This window comes from Mycteria americana, chromosome 2 (assembly GCF_035582795.1).
Source record: "Mycteria americana isolate JAX WOST 10 ecotype Jacksonville Zoo and Gardens chromosome 2, USCA_MyAme_1.0, whole genome shotgun sequence".
Lineage (NCBI taxonomy): Eukaryota > Metazoa > Chordata > Aves > Ciconiiformes > Ciconiidae > Mycteria > Mycteria americana.
Genome location: NC_134366.1, coordinates 107,777,800 through 107,792,206, shown reverse-complemented (window position 1 = coordinate 107,792,206; position 14,407 = coordinate 107,777,800). Strand labels below are relative to the sequence as shown.

General features: G+C 40.0%; 1 protein-coding gene across 9 annotated transcripts in view; it reads left to right on the top strand.

The window, feature by feature from the left end:
* Positions 1-14,407, top strand: part of LOC142405966 (uncharacterized) — a 49,886-nt gene that overhangs the window by 27,859 nt on the left and 7,620 nt on the right. For all 9 annotated transcript variants that reach the window (XM_075494205.1, XM_075494206.1, XM_075494201.1 and 6 more), the window contains 8 exons: positions 2,099-2,235; positions 2,801-2,920; positions 3,443-3,473; positions 9,626-9,647; positions 10,282-10,306; positions 11,201-11,239; positions 12,642-12,743; positions 13,934-14,039. In XM_075494205.1, the coding sequence (XP_075350320.1) occupies positions 2,099-2,235; positions 2,801-2,920; positions 3,443-3,473; positions 9,626-9,647; positions 10,282-10,306; positions 11,201-11,239; positions 12,642-12,743; positions 13,934-14,039 (582 nt within the window). The remainder of the gene's footprint in view (positions 1-2,098; positions 2,236-2,800; positions 2,921-3,442; positions 3,474-9,625; positions 9,648-10,281; positions 10,307-11,200; positions 11,240-12,641; positions 12,744-13,933; positions 14,040-14,407) is intronic.

Here is a 14,407-nt window from a genome sequence, read left to right as displayed (position 1 = left end):
TGCACTCATCATCTTCGTGGCCCTTTGTATGTCCATGTCTCTTGTACTGGGAAGCCCAGAACTGGACACAGTCCTCCAGATGTGGCCCTACTGGTGCTGAGTGAAGAGGGTGGATCATCTACTTCAGCCTGCTGGCAACACTCCTCCTTGTGCAGCCCAGGATACCATTAGCCTTCTTGGCCACAAGGGTCCAGTGCTGGTTTATCTTCAACTTGGTGTCCACCCAGGTTCTTTTCTGACAAGCTGCTTTCCAGCTGGTCAGCCCCCAGCATGTGCTGGTGCCTGGGCTTGTTCCTCCCCAGGTGCAGGAGTTTGCACTTCTCTTGTTAAGCTGCATGCGGTTGCTTTCAGCCCAGCTGTCCAGCCTGTTGAGGTCCCTCTGGATGGCAGCACAACCCTCTGGTGTATTGACCTTCCCTTCTGGTTTTGTGTCATCAGCAAACTTGCTGAGGGTGTGCTCTGCCCCATCATCCAGATCATTAATGAAGATGTTAAATAGGACTAGACCCAGTATTGACTCCTGGGCTATGCGGCTAGCTACTGGTCTCCAGCTAGACTTCATGCCACTGGTGACTTGTCATCTGGTGATTCTTTGTGGTTTTCCATTTGGTGGGATATACAGGTGTTTCTGTCTAGTGAGATATTTTTCCTCCCTGTCTTTGGGAATACTGAAAGTAATGAGGTTAATTTTAAGGTTTTCTATCTTTCTAATTGCTAAATTAGGCAACCTTTAGGAGCAGATAAGCAATGTGTTATTGCTTGCCTTAGTGTTCCTAGTATGTGCTGGAGGCCTAGAGAAATATGTTCCCTGACAGCTGAATTTCTTCATAGCAGCCTGTATGTTTTGGATTTGTGACTAAAACAGTGTTGATAACATACCAGTGTTTTGGCTGTTGCTGAGCAGTGCACAGCGTCAAGGCTGTCTTTTTTTCCACTCTGGGTCCCCACCCCTCACCCCTTGAGTAGGCTGGGGGCAGACGAGAGACTGGGAGGGAACACAGCCAGGACAGTTGACCCAAACTGGCCAAAAGGATATTCTGTACCACATAATGTCATGCTCAGCAATCACAACTGGGGTAAAGAAAGAAAAAGGGGGGGGGGGGAGTGTTGGCTTCCAAGGTGGCTGTTCAGAGAGTGGCTGGGTATCGGTCTGCTTGTGGGGAGGTGAGTGACTGGTTTTCACATGGGGTTTTTTTGCCTTTTTCCCCTCTTTCCTTCTCCTGTTAAACTGTCTTTATCTCAACCCATGAGTTTTCTCGCTTTTGCTCTTCCTATTTTCTCCCCATTCTGCTGAGGGGTGTGTATGTGAGTGAGCAAGCAGCTGTGTGGTGCTTGGCTGCTGGCTGGGGTCAACCCATCACAAATACACAGTATTGGAAATTATTATAATAGGGAACAGCTGCAGGTTTTTCCTATTTGTTTTAAGCTGCTTATAAACTTGTTACATTGAAGCTGTTCAGAATAAAACTTTTCATGCTAGGTATAAGCCTCAAACTTAGAGATTTCTGAATTCTTCTAAGTTATAGTTTTCAGTCGTTTCTAGTCCTGTAATTCTTAAAAGTTTATGGAAGATTTTTAGATTATGAAGGGCTCAATTTTGTGAAGTGATTATTGTCCTTCCTGCATGTGCTTTGTGCTACTCGAACACTGTCCAAATTATGTTTGGCTGAGTAGTTTAAATGCAGTTTTTTAATCTAGACCTTTGCGTGGCATTTCCTATTCTCATCCTCTTTTTTATATGCACTTCTCCATGAATTCTCTTAAGTGACTGTATTGAATGGAAGGCTCTTTCTTAGTTTCTTAAGAATATCCCAGGCAGGGAAAAGGGTGCATGAAATATTTTATTTTGGTGGGCTTGCAAATCTGCCAGACAGTGTTTTTCCTTTCAGAATAAAGCATTGTAAAGAGATAAACTTAACTGATGTGGATAGTAAGTCTGAAGAAGTGTTGAAGTGATCCTGAAGAAGTGTTGAAATTCTGAAAATGGAATACTTTTATTTATTCATTTTGGCTTTTAATGAGCAACATTGAAGAGAATACATTTATTTATAGTAGTCTATACTAAAATATAGATATTTGTAACTCTTGCCTTTTACAGGTTTAGAACATGTGGTTGAAATCAGATTTGAAGGAAGAAAAGAGCCGCATTATGAGTGCAAACTGTGTGGGTTTAATACAGAGATGGCACCTATGATAGAACATCTTAGTGGATATAAACACAGAAGAGCATACATTGTGAGTAACTTTGGTGCATTTTGATTGCAGTTTCTTTATGATACTCCCCTTTTATTCTTTTTCTATAAATACTTGCATCAAGTTTGAAGTTTAAACCCCCATATGCTAAATCGCTCATACTTGTATGGTTGACTCTTCATGGGTCAGATCAACATGAATAGCTATGAAGCTGTGAACTATTGAGGAAGGGCGATCCCGAGGTCCGTGTCTGTATCTGCTCAAAGTCTGTTCCTAAGTGTTTTGATTGCCTCCAGGATCAGGTTCCTAGAATGTTGTGGTTCTTTCTTATTCCTCAGCATGCCCATAGTGTTGTTGGATATGGTACAGAGCATGTTAGCTTTTGGTGGAAAGCTTTGCATAGTATCCATTTTTTGTTTTGAAGACTACTTAAGCAACTTTAACGTTAAAATTTAATTAGTTGTGTTACAGAGAAGAAACTAGCTCATAATGTTCAAAACGATATTTACCAGTCGTTTAGAAGCTTGTCCAAAAGGTGAAATGTGCCAATTTTTTAATATTGTGATGAATTTTGATATTGACCATTTCAAGCTGTTTTTGTCAATAGTCTAAAGAATTTCCAGATAAAATGAAGAGAAAGACAACAGATGTAAAAGAATGCAAAGTCTCATTTCTCAGACGGATAGCAGGAGAGCTAGAGAAGACTGAAGGATTAAAAATGTATAAGGTAATTGGAAGTAAATGTGAAGTATCTGGTAATGTGTTTTTTATCAATGCGCTTATGTTTGACCTAGTAAATTTTAAAAGTACTGCTGACAAAGCTTGTTAAATTTCTGTGTGTTTCTAGGAAGTGTAGTATTAAATTGAACCAAAGCTTAACTGAAAGCTGCCCTAAAAAATCTGGGGAAGAGAACAGTAGTCTTGAAATTCATCTGAAAAAACAAAGTTGTTCCTTTTTAAGAAGTTAGGTTTTTTAGATAGAAAATGTCCGGTCTGAATTCAGTGGTTCAGAAATTTTATTGCATTACTTGAATGATTTTTCATTTTTGCAACTCACATTTAATCAAATGTAAGCAAATTTTCTCGCAAATTTCATTTATATTTACAGGATCATATATCTATAAAATTATGGACCACACTATGCTGGGATAAATAAAATTACTTGTTCTGTCTAAAATCAGTTGCAGTAGAGACTGTTGTTATGCAATTTTAATCAGAAAATCTAATATGCAACTATTTCTATTCCTAGATTGAAGGTTACATAAGACCAAGTACCTCACGTAAGTCTATGAATTACTTTAATATAATAGATTTGACGTAATTGATATTTGGCCTAATTTGAATTAGTAGTTGAACTCAAGGGGTTTGACTGATACGAAATGTTCAACTTGTAATAGCACAAAATGTTTTCAGAGATTTTCCAGTTTTTGTGAATTTGAAATGAGGGAAGAAGGGAATTGCCAGACTTCCAGTGTTTCTTGAATATTTTTTAACTGCTTGGTTCTGGAGGTATTTAAGATAAGTACAGTAATTTGCTAATCAAGGAAAGTGAAAAAGTATGTAAAAATTGTATTTGATGGGTTTCTCTGAATAAGCTGATAAAGCGTTCTCCACCTCATTTCAGTCATCAAAAGACATACATGCTGAATCACTGGTAAAAGTGGAAGTTACAGTTCTTTAGCAAGTCCATTGGAACAAGCAATGGAAACCAAACCGTCAAACATAAAAACACCATCTTCCCTCATACAGTATGTTTGAATTATGTCCTTTGTTACTGTAGATGTGCTGTTGATGCTTAACGATGCCAACCTAAAGAAATATCTACTTGCTACCTTTTGACCGTAGTACTAATATCAGTGAGAAGGCAGGTTTGACTGAAATGGGTGAAGGTTGCATAGATTCGCAGAGGTTGTCAGTGTGAATCCTGCTGTAGGTGCCTACCACAGCAGTGCTTTTTTTTGGATTGATCATTGGTGGCTTCTGTGGATTGTACCTTCTAATGCTGGTCTGCAAAACAAGGTGGCAGAGACCCTTTTTGAGCTCCGTTTGTCTCTCTTGTGAAGAAGAGGGAATGTGACCCAGTAATCTAGCTCAGTAATTCTCAGTTCAGAGTAAGTTGACATCAACACTTACCAACTTCTGTAGAACTGGAAGACATGCTCAGATATGAAACCGGAACACCAAAAAGAGTGATCCCACCCAGTCCGGCAGGATATGAAGAACTAGAGGAACAGAAGAGAGTGAAATTAGCTGCAAAAGTGTTGTGTCATTCAGTATTAAGTTTTGCTCTGGTTAGGTGGTAAGGGCAATATCAAGTGAATTCCAAAATAAAAATATTCTAGTTACTTAGCAGAAAGTCATGCTTACTGGTTTAGCAGCTGTGTGTCTTTAGACTAGATCATATTGGCAGAGAACGACTTCCAGCTTCAAAGCTCCCTTCTGACAGCAAGAGTGAGTTTGAGGATATCATTAAGAAGGGCCATTTGGTGGCACGTACTACTTTGCAAACAGCAAAATGAACATTAACACCAAATTTTAGGCTGTTGCAGAGATCATACATGAAACTAAGATAAGGTTATATATTCTTTTATATATATATAGACACATATATGTATGTATGAGAGACCTTGAAGTGATTGATTTGTTGTTTTTCTTGAAGGAAAAATTACAGTATTTCTATATTCTCTAAAGAAGGGAGATTATCTGTATTTTGTCTTAGGCTTCAGATTAAAAATACTATTTTATTAAGGTAATTCCTATAACCAGTTACTCAAAGTAGGGAGTTGAGCTTGAAGGCCTTATGACACTGTGTATAAGCACAGTGTGGTAGTATAACATACAAAGTTCTGGTCTAATTTAGTCTCTGAATTCTGTCTGCATAATTCTTTTTTCCTTTCTAAAAAGTACTCTTAATGCTTCTATAGAATACAGCAGCAAACTGGAAATAAGTCCAGAGATTTACTTTGCTATTTTGGACCAGGCTTTTCAGATTGAATGATTGCTTCCTTGAAGTTATAGCAGATACCTGGAGAAGCTTGTTTGTATCTTCAGCGGGGAAGTGATAACTCCATGCATCAGTACAGGATGGGAAGTGACAAGACTGATCAGTCTTGCTAAAAAGGACTTGATGGTTATGGTGGATGCCAAACTGAATATGAGCCAAAAGAATGCTCTCATTTCACATAAGGCAAATCTCATATTGTGATACTTCAGGAGGAGCACAGGCAGCAGACTGAAGAACAGTCTTATCCCCTACTATTTGATACCAGTAGGACCAAACTTGGAATACTGTGTCTAGTTTTGTTTCTTCTAGTTCAAGGGGAAGATGGAGAAATTGGAGAGGATCCAGCAGAGGATTATGAAGATTCTCAGGGGTCAAGAGCATGTACCTGGGATGAGGGTTAGAGGGAGCGGGCTTGTTTAGAACGGGAAAGAGGAGGGTAACGGGTGATCATATAACTGCCCTTCAAGCATCTGTAGACTGCTACAAAGATGACAAAGCCAAAGTTGTTGGTAATTGCAGGCCATGTAACAAGAGATGTCAGCCACAGATGGCAGCTTGAGAGGCTGAACTCAGGAAAAAATTCCTAGAGGGTAGTACAGCACTGGAACAGTTATCCATAGATAGTGCACTCTTAATCCTTGGAAGTTTTCAAGACCTGGCTATACAGAACTAGGATCTTTTAATTGGCAGTAGTCCTGCTTCAAGTGGGAGGTTGGACTAGATGGTGGAACTGGAAGCTACTGTGTAACATCATCTGACATCATCAGAACTGCAGAGATGTAATGCAGTAGCTTGTATGATGGGAGTGCTGTAATGGATGGATATGGGCTCCCTATGAAAGATGGCATAGAAGATGACAGTGGAAGTTGTGCTGGATGCAAGAGCACCTTTTCTATATAGAGCCATGGCTGGTGATTGTTGAGATCTTATGGGTCAGGACTAGGGGGAAGGCCAACAAGAACAACATCATGGTAGGTATCTGCCCCTCTTGAACAGGCAGTCTGTAGCAAGGCTGTCTTTACATAATGGGAAGAAATCTCCCAACTGCAGGTCCCAGTTTTCTTGGGGGGACTGACTTTTGCTGGAAAAGCAGCATAGCAAGTTACAAACAATCCGAAAGTGAGTCAAGGCCAGTTTTTCATGCAGGTGCTGGATGAGTCAACAAGAGGAAGTGTTTTGCAGAGAAGTAGAGTCAGGAATGTGATGGTCAATGGCAGCCTTAGTTGGAGTGATTGTGAGATGATACAGGTTAAAACCCTTTGGGGAATGAGGAAGTTACATATCAGACTAATTCTCTTGGGCTTCAGGAGAACAGACTTCAGCTTCTTCAGAAAACTAGTAGTCAGGATCCCTTGAGAGGCTGCTTTGAAAGGAAAAGAAGCCCAAAAGGGCTAATCAGTCTTCAGTGAGAACCTCCTCAAAGAGCAAAACCGATCCATTCTGCTGTCCAAGAATATGGGCAGGTATTGCAGGTGGCTAGTGTGTTTGAACAGGGAACTCCTAGCTGATCTGAAATGCTAAAAGGAAGCATACAGAAAACAGAAGCAGAGGCAGGCTGCCAAGAAGAAATGTAAGAATTGCAGATGTTTTTGGGGTGAAATTAAGAAGGCAAAGCTTGCCTGGAGGTGAAAGGAATATGAAGGGCAACAGGAAGGCTTCTGCAGGTATGACAGCAGCAAAAGAAGATGTGGTCCCACTGTTGAGCAAGTAGCCTGGTGATGAAGGACATGGAAGAGGCCGAGATATTTGTAGCTTTCTTTGCCTTGGTCTCTACTGAGAAGGTCTGCTCCCAGATCTTCGTGCATAGTTGTAAAGCTTAGGGGAGAATGTAATTACTCACTGTAGAGAAGGATCAGTTGATGGAAGAGCAAATTGAGCATGTGCAAGGCCATAGGACAAAAAGGGATGCTTCTGGTCTTGAGGGAGCTGTCTGCTCTCTAAAGTCTTTGAAAGGTCATGGTGATCAGAGGAGTTGCTTGGGGACCTGAAAAAAACCAAATGTCCTTATCTTCAAAAGTAAAATGTGGCTACAGGCTGTCCCAGACCTTATAAAAAATTATGGGGCAAGTCCTCATGGACGTCATTTACTAGTGTGTGAAAGTTAAGAAGGTGATTGGGGATAGCCAGTGTGGATTTACCAAGGACAAACTGGGTTTGACCAGCCTGATTGCATTTTGCAATGACATGGGCTGGCTCTGTGGACAGGGGAAGAAGGATGAATGTAATTTTAACTTTAGCAAAGCTTTCAGCACAGTCTGCCATGTTCTACTTACAGCCAAACTGAGGAGATAAGGTAAGTCCACAGGGTGGATAAAAGGTGGCTGAACTGTTAGGCTCAAAGAGTAGTTGTCAATGATTTTAAGTGTGTTGGCCAGTTACTAGTGACATTCCTTAGTGGTTTCTCCTGGGGCCAGCACTGTTTTAACAAGTTCTTCAGTGACCTGGATAATGGGATAGAATACACCGTTGTCAAATTTGCAGATAGTGTCAAATTGGGGGAATGCCTGGTACGTGGTAGAGCAAGACTGCCATTCAGAGGGATCTCAACAAGCTGGTGAAATGGGCTGTCAGAAACCTGAAGTTCAGCAAAGGTACCTGTGAAGTCTTACACCTGGGATGGAGCAACACCCTGCTGGATACAGACTGGATACTGTTGGGCTAGGCAGCAAATCTTATGAACCTGCAGGTTTTGATATAAAACAGTATGAACATGAATCAGCAATGCACTCTTGATGTAATGAAGGCTAACAGCATACTGGACTGCATTAGCAAAAGTGTAGCCAGCAGGTTGAGGGAAGTGCTTATTCCCTTCTGTTAAGGACTCATTAAGCTGCTTCTGGAATACTGCGTCCTGTGTACAGGAGAAGTTTTGGTGGACTGGAAAGAGCAGAGGACTCACCAGCTACAAAAGATCATGAGGAGACTAGAGCGTATGATGTGGAGGACAACCTTAGGGAGCTGGGTCTGATTACCTTGGAGAAGGCAGCAGCTAAGGAAGGGATCTAATTACTGTCTTCTGCTACCTAAAACATAGCTACAGAGAAGGAGCCAGACTTCAAGAAGGTGTGCAGGGAAAGAACAAGTGGCAACATTCACAGACTGCAATAGAGGAAATGCTGATTGAACATTCAGAAAGTTCTGCATAGTGAGTGGTCAAGCACTGAAATTGCCTGCCCAAAGAGGTGGGAAATTGCCATTCTTGAAGACTTATAAAACTCAACTGGACTTGGGCCTAAGCAGCCCGATCTAATCTTGAGGCTAATCTTTGTCAAAGTGAACAGAACTTCAGTCGTTAGCTTGAGTAGGGTTAAGTTTCCAACCACTGAGTAGCACTCCTTGTCTCCACCCATCTTCTTTTCAAACAGGGAGGATTTTGGAGGCTTACTGGAAAGACAGCACAAATTGAATAATTCAGGGAAAATTATTTTAATTGTCAGTGTCCTCATCTTACAGTTAATTGTTTGGTTTCTGTTACTTACCACCTCTGTGGTACTTTTTTCTTACCTCTCAGGCTGGACTAGATGACCTCCAGAGGTCCCTTCCAACATAAACTTTTTTACAATTCTGTGATTCTACCTGCAGAGGTCCCTCCCATCCTTCGTTTCCATTCTTTTTACTTCATTGTATATCTTCTGTGAAATGGTGGCAGTCCTTTTCTCTCCTGACATTTGGAAACTTTGGGACCTACAGTGCAACTTCTTGTTGCAACTCATCAGCATGTGTTCAACATCAGGTGGTTAAAACAGTAACACGAGTCTTTTCAGCTTCATATTGTAGGGACAAAGATGTCATTTGTTCTGAGAATTATTACTTATCCTGTTGCTTATCCTGGAACACCTCTGCTAATAAATACTTAAGAAGTGATGAGTTATGTACCATGCATTAGCTGATTCCCTGAAGCATAGCTACTGTCTTAAACAGACTACCTTGCTTTACCGAGCTTTCCCTCCTTCCTCATGCTTATACACTGTACTGGCAAGAGACATGATTAGACATTGTAATCTCCATAACTTCTTGTTGGAGACAGACCTGGAATAAGTGCAACTTTGAGGTACACGGGTATGTTCACAGAAAAAAATCCAAAAAACTTCTCACTTTTCGCATAGAGGAGGCATGCCCACCTCCGTTCAGTCCATACTGACTTCTTGTGTGGAATTCAGCTGCCTGCACATAGATGCTGTAGGGTACCCTGCTAAGCTCTTAGGGCACAAGTCTCCCATAGTCCTTTCATCAGGGGTGCCTGGTGGTTTCTAAAATGGCCGTATATGCCTAGGTTTAGGCTGCTGAATCCTGCCCTTTAAAAGAACTGCAGGCACTTTAGGGCCAGTAACTGTTCTGCTTGTGTAATGCTTCTATTGCAGTAATACACCGGGTTTCCGGTGACGTTGCATCCTATGATGTTGCTAATAATTCTTTTTAATTTTCTAGCCCCATCAAAGAAGAAAGCAAGGTGAGAATACAACCCCCACAGGGGAATCAAAATAGATTTTTTTTTTTGAGATCTCATTACATAGATCTTCTTTTCTGTAACAAACATTGTCATGTATGGGAAAATATTTTATATTGTCTTTCCACTGTACTTCTTCCTCTTGTGTAAATTGTTCCTTTCTGTCTGTGAGGAGATACCCTGAAGTAAAATTTGCTGTTCAGTTTCTAAGTAGCTATGGCTTTTGAAATACTTCACTGGTTATGCAGTTCAATAGCAATCTGATGTACTCACACACAAAGAAATTGCAATTCAAATTTCAAGGTGTTACCACTTTCTTTGGGATGCCATTGCCAAAGTAAGTTGTAAAAAAGGCACACCTGTTCATAGGAAGAAAAAACCACCATTACTTTAGTCATCTCCTGTAGCTGATCCGTAAAGAAGTACATCAGTACTACTGATGTCTTTGAGAGACACTCAGAATAAGGACCTTTAAGAAATATAGTATTGTAAATATGCCATAGTAAAATATATCCTGTATTGGTAAGTGATATAAATTTGGAAATTGAAATATTTTGATTCTAGCTACTGTGAGTAAACCTGACCTTTTAGTAATCTTTAGAATGCATCTTAACATTTTCATTTCTTTCTTTTTAAGGTGGGAAGATGATTATAAACATGAGGTATGTGGAGTGTCTTGCGTCTTAGCAGTTTCCTTATGCTTGCTTTTAATTTTCCTGAAAAACTTTTGTTCTTTGGCTTCATTTGCCATTTTATTATTATTATTCCCGAAGCAAAATAACTGACCTAATGACCACAGTTTTGTGTTCATCACAGCAGAAGGGAAATGAGTACTGTACATCAGGATGTTCATCCACCTTAGCTCTCATAATTCCTGTCCAAAGTCACTGAGAGTCTCAGACCCAGTGTCTGCAGGCCAGGTCTCCCAACCTGTGCTGCAGTCTCCACCTCTATTTTGCCCCTCTTCAGATCAAAGGTATTCTATACTGAAGATTCGGTTTAAATCTTAGGATATATCTAAAGATGTAGAATCCTTTTTTCTAACTCAAAGGTGAAGCTTAAAGTGATCTCTCAAGTATCTGTCCTGAATAGCACTGGGCACAGACACTGAGAACTGCCTCATTTTTATCTTGGTGGCAGAGGATTATTTTGTAATCTGATGTATTCTGTGGTGATGTCTTGCTCTTTTAGGCCTGAGGCTGGTCAGGTACTATGCTAGATGCAGGTGGGCACTTCACTTTTTTTAACCATGAGGTTGGACCTGAGTGAGGAAAGCCTGGGAAAGATAGCTGTTGTAGGTATGTAGCTTAGATGTGAACTATGTTCTTCCCAGTCTTGGAAGTAATGCAGTTGCGTTTATAGTAGCTGCTACCTAATTGCTATTGATGGCCTGACGTCTGTGTTTATGACTGTGACCTAAAATTACCATCTTTTCTTTGTGTTGACTTCTGTTGTTGGATAAAAGATTAAAAGGTCTTGTTTTGTACAAGATGATGCAACAAATACTGTAGTATTCAGTCTTTTTAATTTTTCTTCCCCATTCTACAATCCCACAGAATGATCCTGTTCGGAAACAGAAAGCTCTAGAGTTCTTGGTATGTATGTAAAATAATTGTGATAAGAGTCGTGCAGTTTAACCAGCGTGATGCAATGTATATTGTGAAGGAGCCTCTGATTACTGATCAAACTCATTTGACCACAACATTAATTTCTAAGCTCTATTTTAATGGACTCCACTTGAAAAGCTAGTGCAACTGTAGCATAATGTCAGCTCAGAACAACTTGCTGGATTAAACGTGAGCTCTCGATATCTGTTCTCTGGATCATTCTTCCCTTTGCTGAGAAGCCACCCTGACAGGCAGCGTTAGCAGCACTGATGTTACTCAAGTGCTGTTGGCTGCCCATATCTAATGGGATTGTTGATAACGCTGAGTGAGAGGAGCCAGTCCGGTCTTGCTGCCTGTGGTGCTGTGGCTAGTGCTGCTGCTGCAGAACTGGGCAGCCAAGTGAAACTGGGTGATACTAGAGCACAGCTGCTGGTGTTGGAGTTGGAAGTTTTACCAGTTCAGTTGCTGTTAGCAGTGGCGTAGTAAGCCTCAATTTGTCTTTTGGGTTTACGTTGTGAAAATAATCTGACCATTTATATTCGCCATTTTACTCCGTGAAAGTCACGTTCCGTGCCTACGGCAATTACAAAATTTCATTTGAGTCTGAATTGTGTTTATACACTGAAATCACAAGTAGAATGGTTTGAGATGTGTGCTTCATTACCAACTGAAGAGATTTTTTTTCTCTTTCAGTTTTTCTTCTTTTTTTTCTTTTAAGCTGTGGTTACTTGTGACTTTAGGAAGAGGTAGAGAAAAAGCAAGTAAACTACCAGAAATGCTTCATAGACAGTTAATTGATTTTTATCTACAGGAATCACAACTATTCCTTACGGCAGACTGCCTATATTCTTTTAACTTACTGTAATCACTTATAACTTCATATACTTACTAATCAGTCTCTTTGGACATTAAAAAGACAGATAGCCATAATTGTTCTGTGCTTTAGAGAATTATATCAATATCTTTTGGTATCTCTTATTCCCAAAATTACACATAGGAAAATTATAATGGAAACTTTCATCTTTTTCTTGCTAAAATGGGGGAATCAAGGGCATTTGATGGTGCTGAAGCTTACTTTTTATTCAATTTTCTACACAGAGAACATAAATTTAGGACTTGTGCCCTTCTCCATCTGCAGTGAAATGTTCATGATTGACAGTATGGGAGTGGCACAGACATCCAAGGTTATATTTTACCTCTTATCAGGCCATAATTACGTTCACAATTTTATTTTTTCATATGTGTGTGTATGTGTATACGTATATTATATATGTCTTATATCAACTAATAGTATAAACTTGGTTATACCAAAATCAAAGTATAACTTTGATCTGTTTGTGTGTATGACCCTTTGGCATCCAAGACCAATTCTAACCATGTTTTTCAACAGGAGACTTTTCACATCACCTCAGACTCGGAAGCAACACTTGTTGTTCGTATTACACAGGAACTCACAGAAGCTTTGAAGGCCTTTTGTGAAAAGAAAGCAGCAGTAAGTAACTTAATCTTGACCAGAGCTGTTTTACCATTGGGAGGAAAGGAGTTGTTGAACTCACTGTGTTAACACCCTGCCAAACTGTAACAGTTCAGGCATAGGTCAAAAACCCCCAGTTAAATATACTTTAATTTTTTTTTTAACAGTTTCTAAGTACCAAATACATTAATTGCATGGCACATTTCTGTTAGTTTTCCATCATGTTCCATCTGTTTTGGTTTTCTTTTGCATGCATTCTCCCTCTGTTTTGGGCACCATTTTGCTTCATGATGTCTGGTTGTCATCCTTCCTTTGCAGTTGGTCCCTTTGCGTGATAGCTTTTCTTCTAAGATTAATCAGGCTTTAAGTGCTACCCAAATGTGTCACTTCTTCCTTTTGTGGGCATGTGGATAAGTCTTTCTTACTGGTGACTTGTAGCTCTGCTCCCACTTGAGAGCTTTAATCGGGTAAAACTAAGGTAGACAAGATGTTCCTGTCTTTTCTGTTGGGCCTTACAAAGCTCCATAGCTTTTTTGCATAAAAACTGAATAGCTGTAGAAGAAAAGGTCTGAAGAAGGACCAGAATCTGTACAAAAAAGACTGATCACCTCTGGCAGCTACTATTTTGCAAAATTCAGCATGTGTTTTTCTGAAAGATAGTTCAGGCTGGTTTCTTAGGCATTAATAATATATTCCATGTCAGCTGAGCTATGGTAACTGTCTTTGTGCAAATGCCACCACTACCTTTTTGAGAGCTACACTTTCAAAATGTCATGCATTTGGATATAATACAGTTCTCATGAGCTAGTTAAAAATTGTTGTCATAGCTTAATCTCAGGCAGTAGCTGAGCCTTTCGTTCTGCATTCCCCAGCTAGAGACAGGATTTGCATATGTACTAGTTTTGTATTTCAGCCAGGTGATGTTGAGGGATATGGGGCAATAAAGTAAAGAAATTTGAAACAGGTGACATTGTCTTCCCCAGACACCCCATTCTGTTCTCCAGACATGTACCTCTTCCAAATAATACTTCTGAAAATTGTGGTTTAATGTGGCATTTGTGAACAACAGAACACATCCTTCATACGGAGTTTGCTGTCACCTGAAATTGTACTCTGCTAACTTTCCATGGGGAACTTATGTTTTTTTTTTTTTGAATGCTCAAGATCTGAGTTTATAAACAGAACTTCTGACCTTTTGCTTTATCTAGGTTAATTATACTAACAGTCTGAGGCCACTGATGTCAATATCTCAAGGTGAATTTCCAGGAAGGAAAAGCATCCCAAAACACTATAAGCCATATGGAAAATCCAAAGGTAATTTAGATACTTTGTTCTACTAGTTTAAGTCTACTCTTAAACACTGCACAGATTGCAAAAATTTACTTTTATGGCCAGCCATCGTGCTTCTTTGCTAGAGTACTGTGTGTGTTTACCCTCTGAGTCAGTTCAGGGTATCATTTTCTGAAGCCTTAATGACTTCAACCTTGATGGTCTGCGAACACTTCTGTCTCACTGAATAATATTACAGCAGTAGAGGTTATTGGAAGTCCAAGCAGTAACACCTGCCTGGCTTCAGTGTGAAGGCTGGTGTGTCAAGGTGTCTTCAGAGGAGTATTTGCCACTCTTACATTGAAAGTGAATGTACCAGTACCGCTAAGGGATACAATGAAAGAGATTTTTAG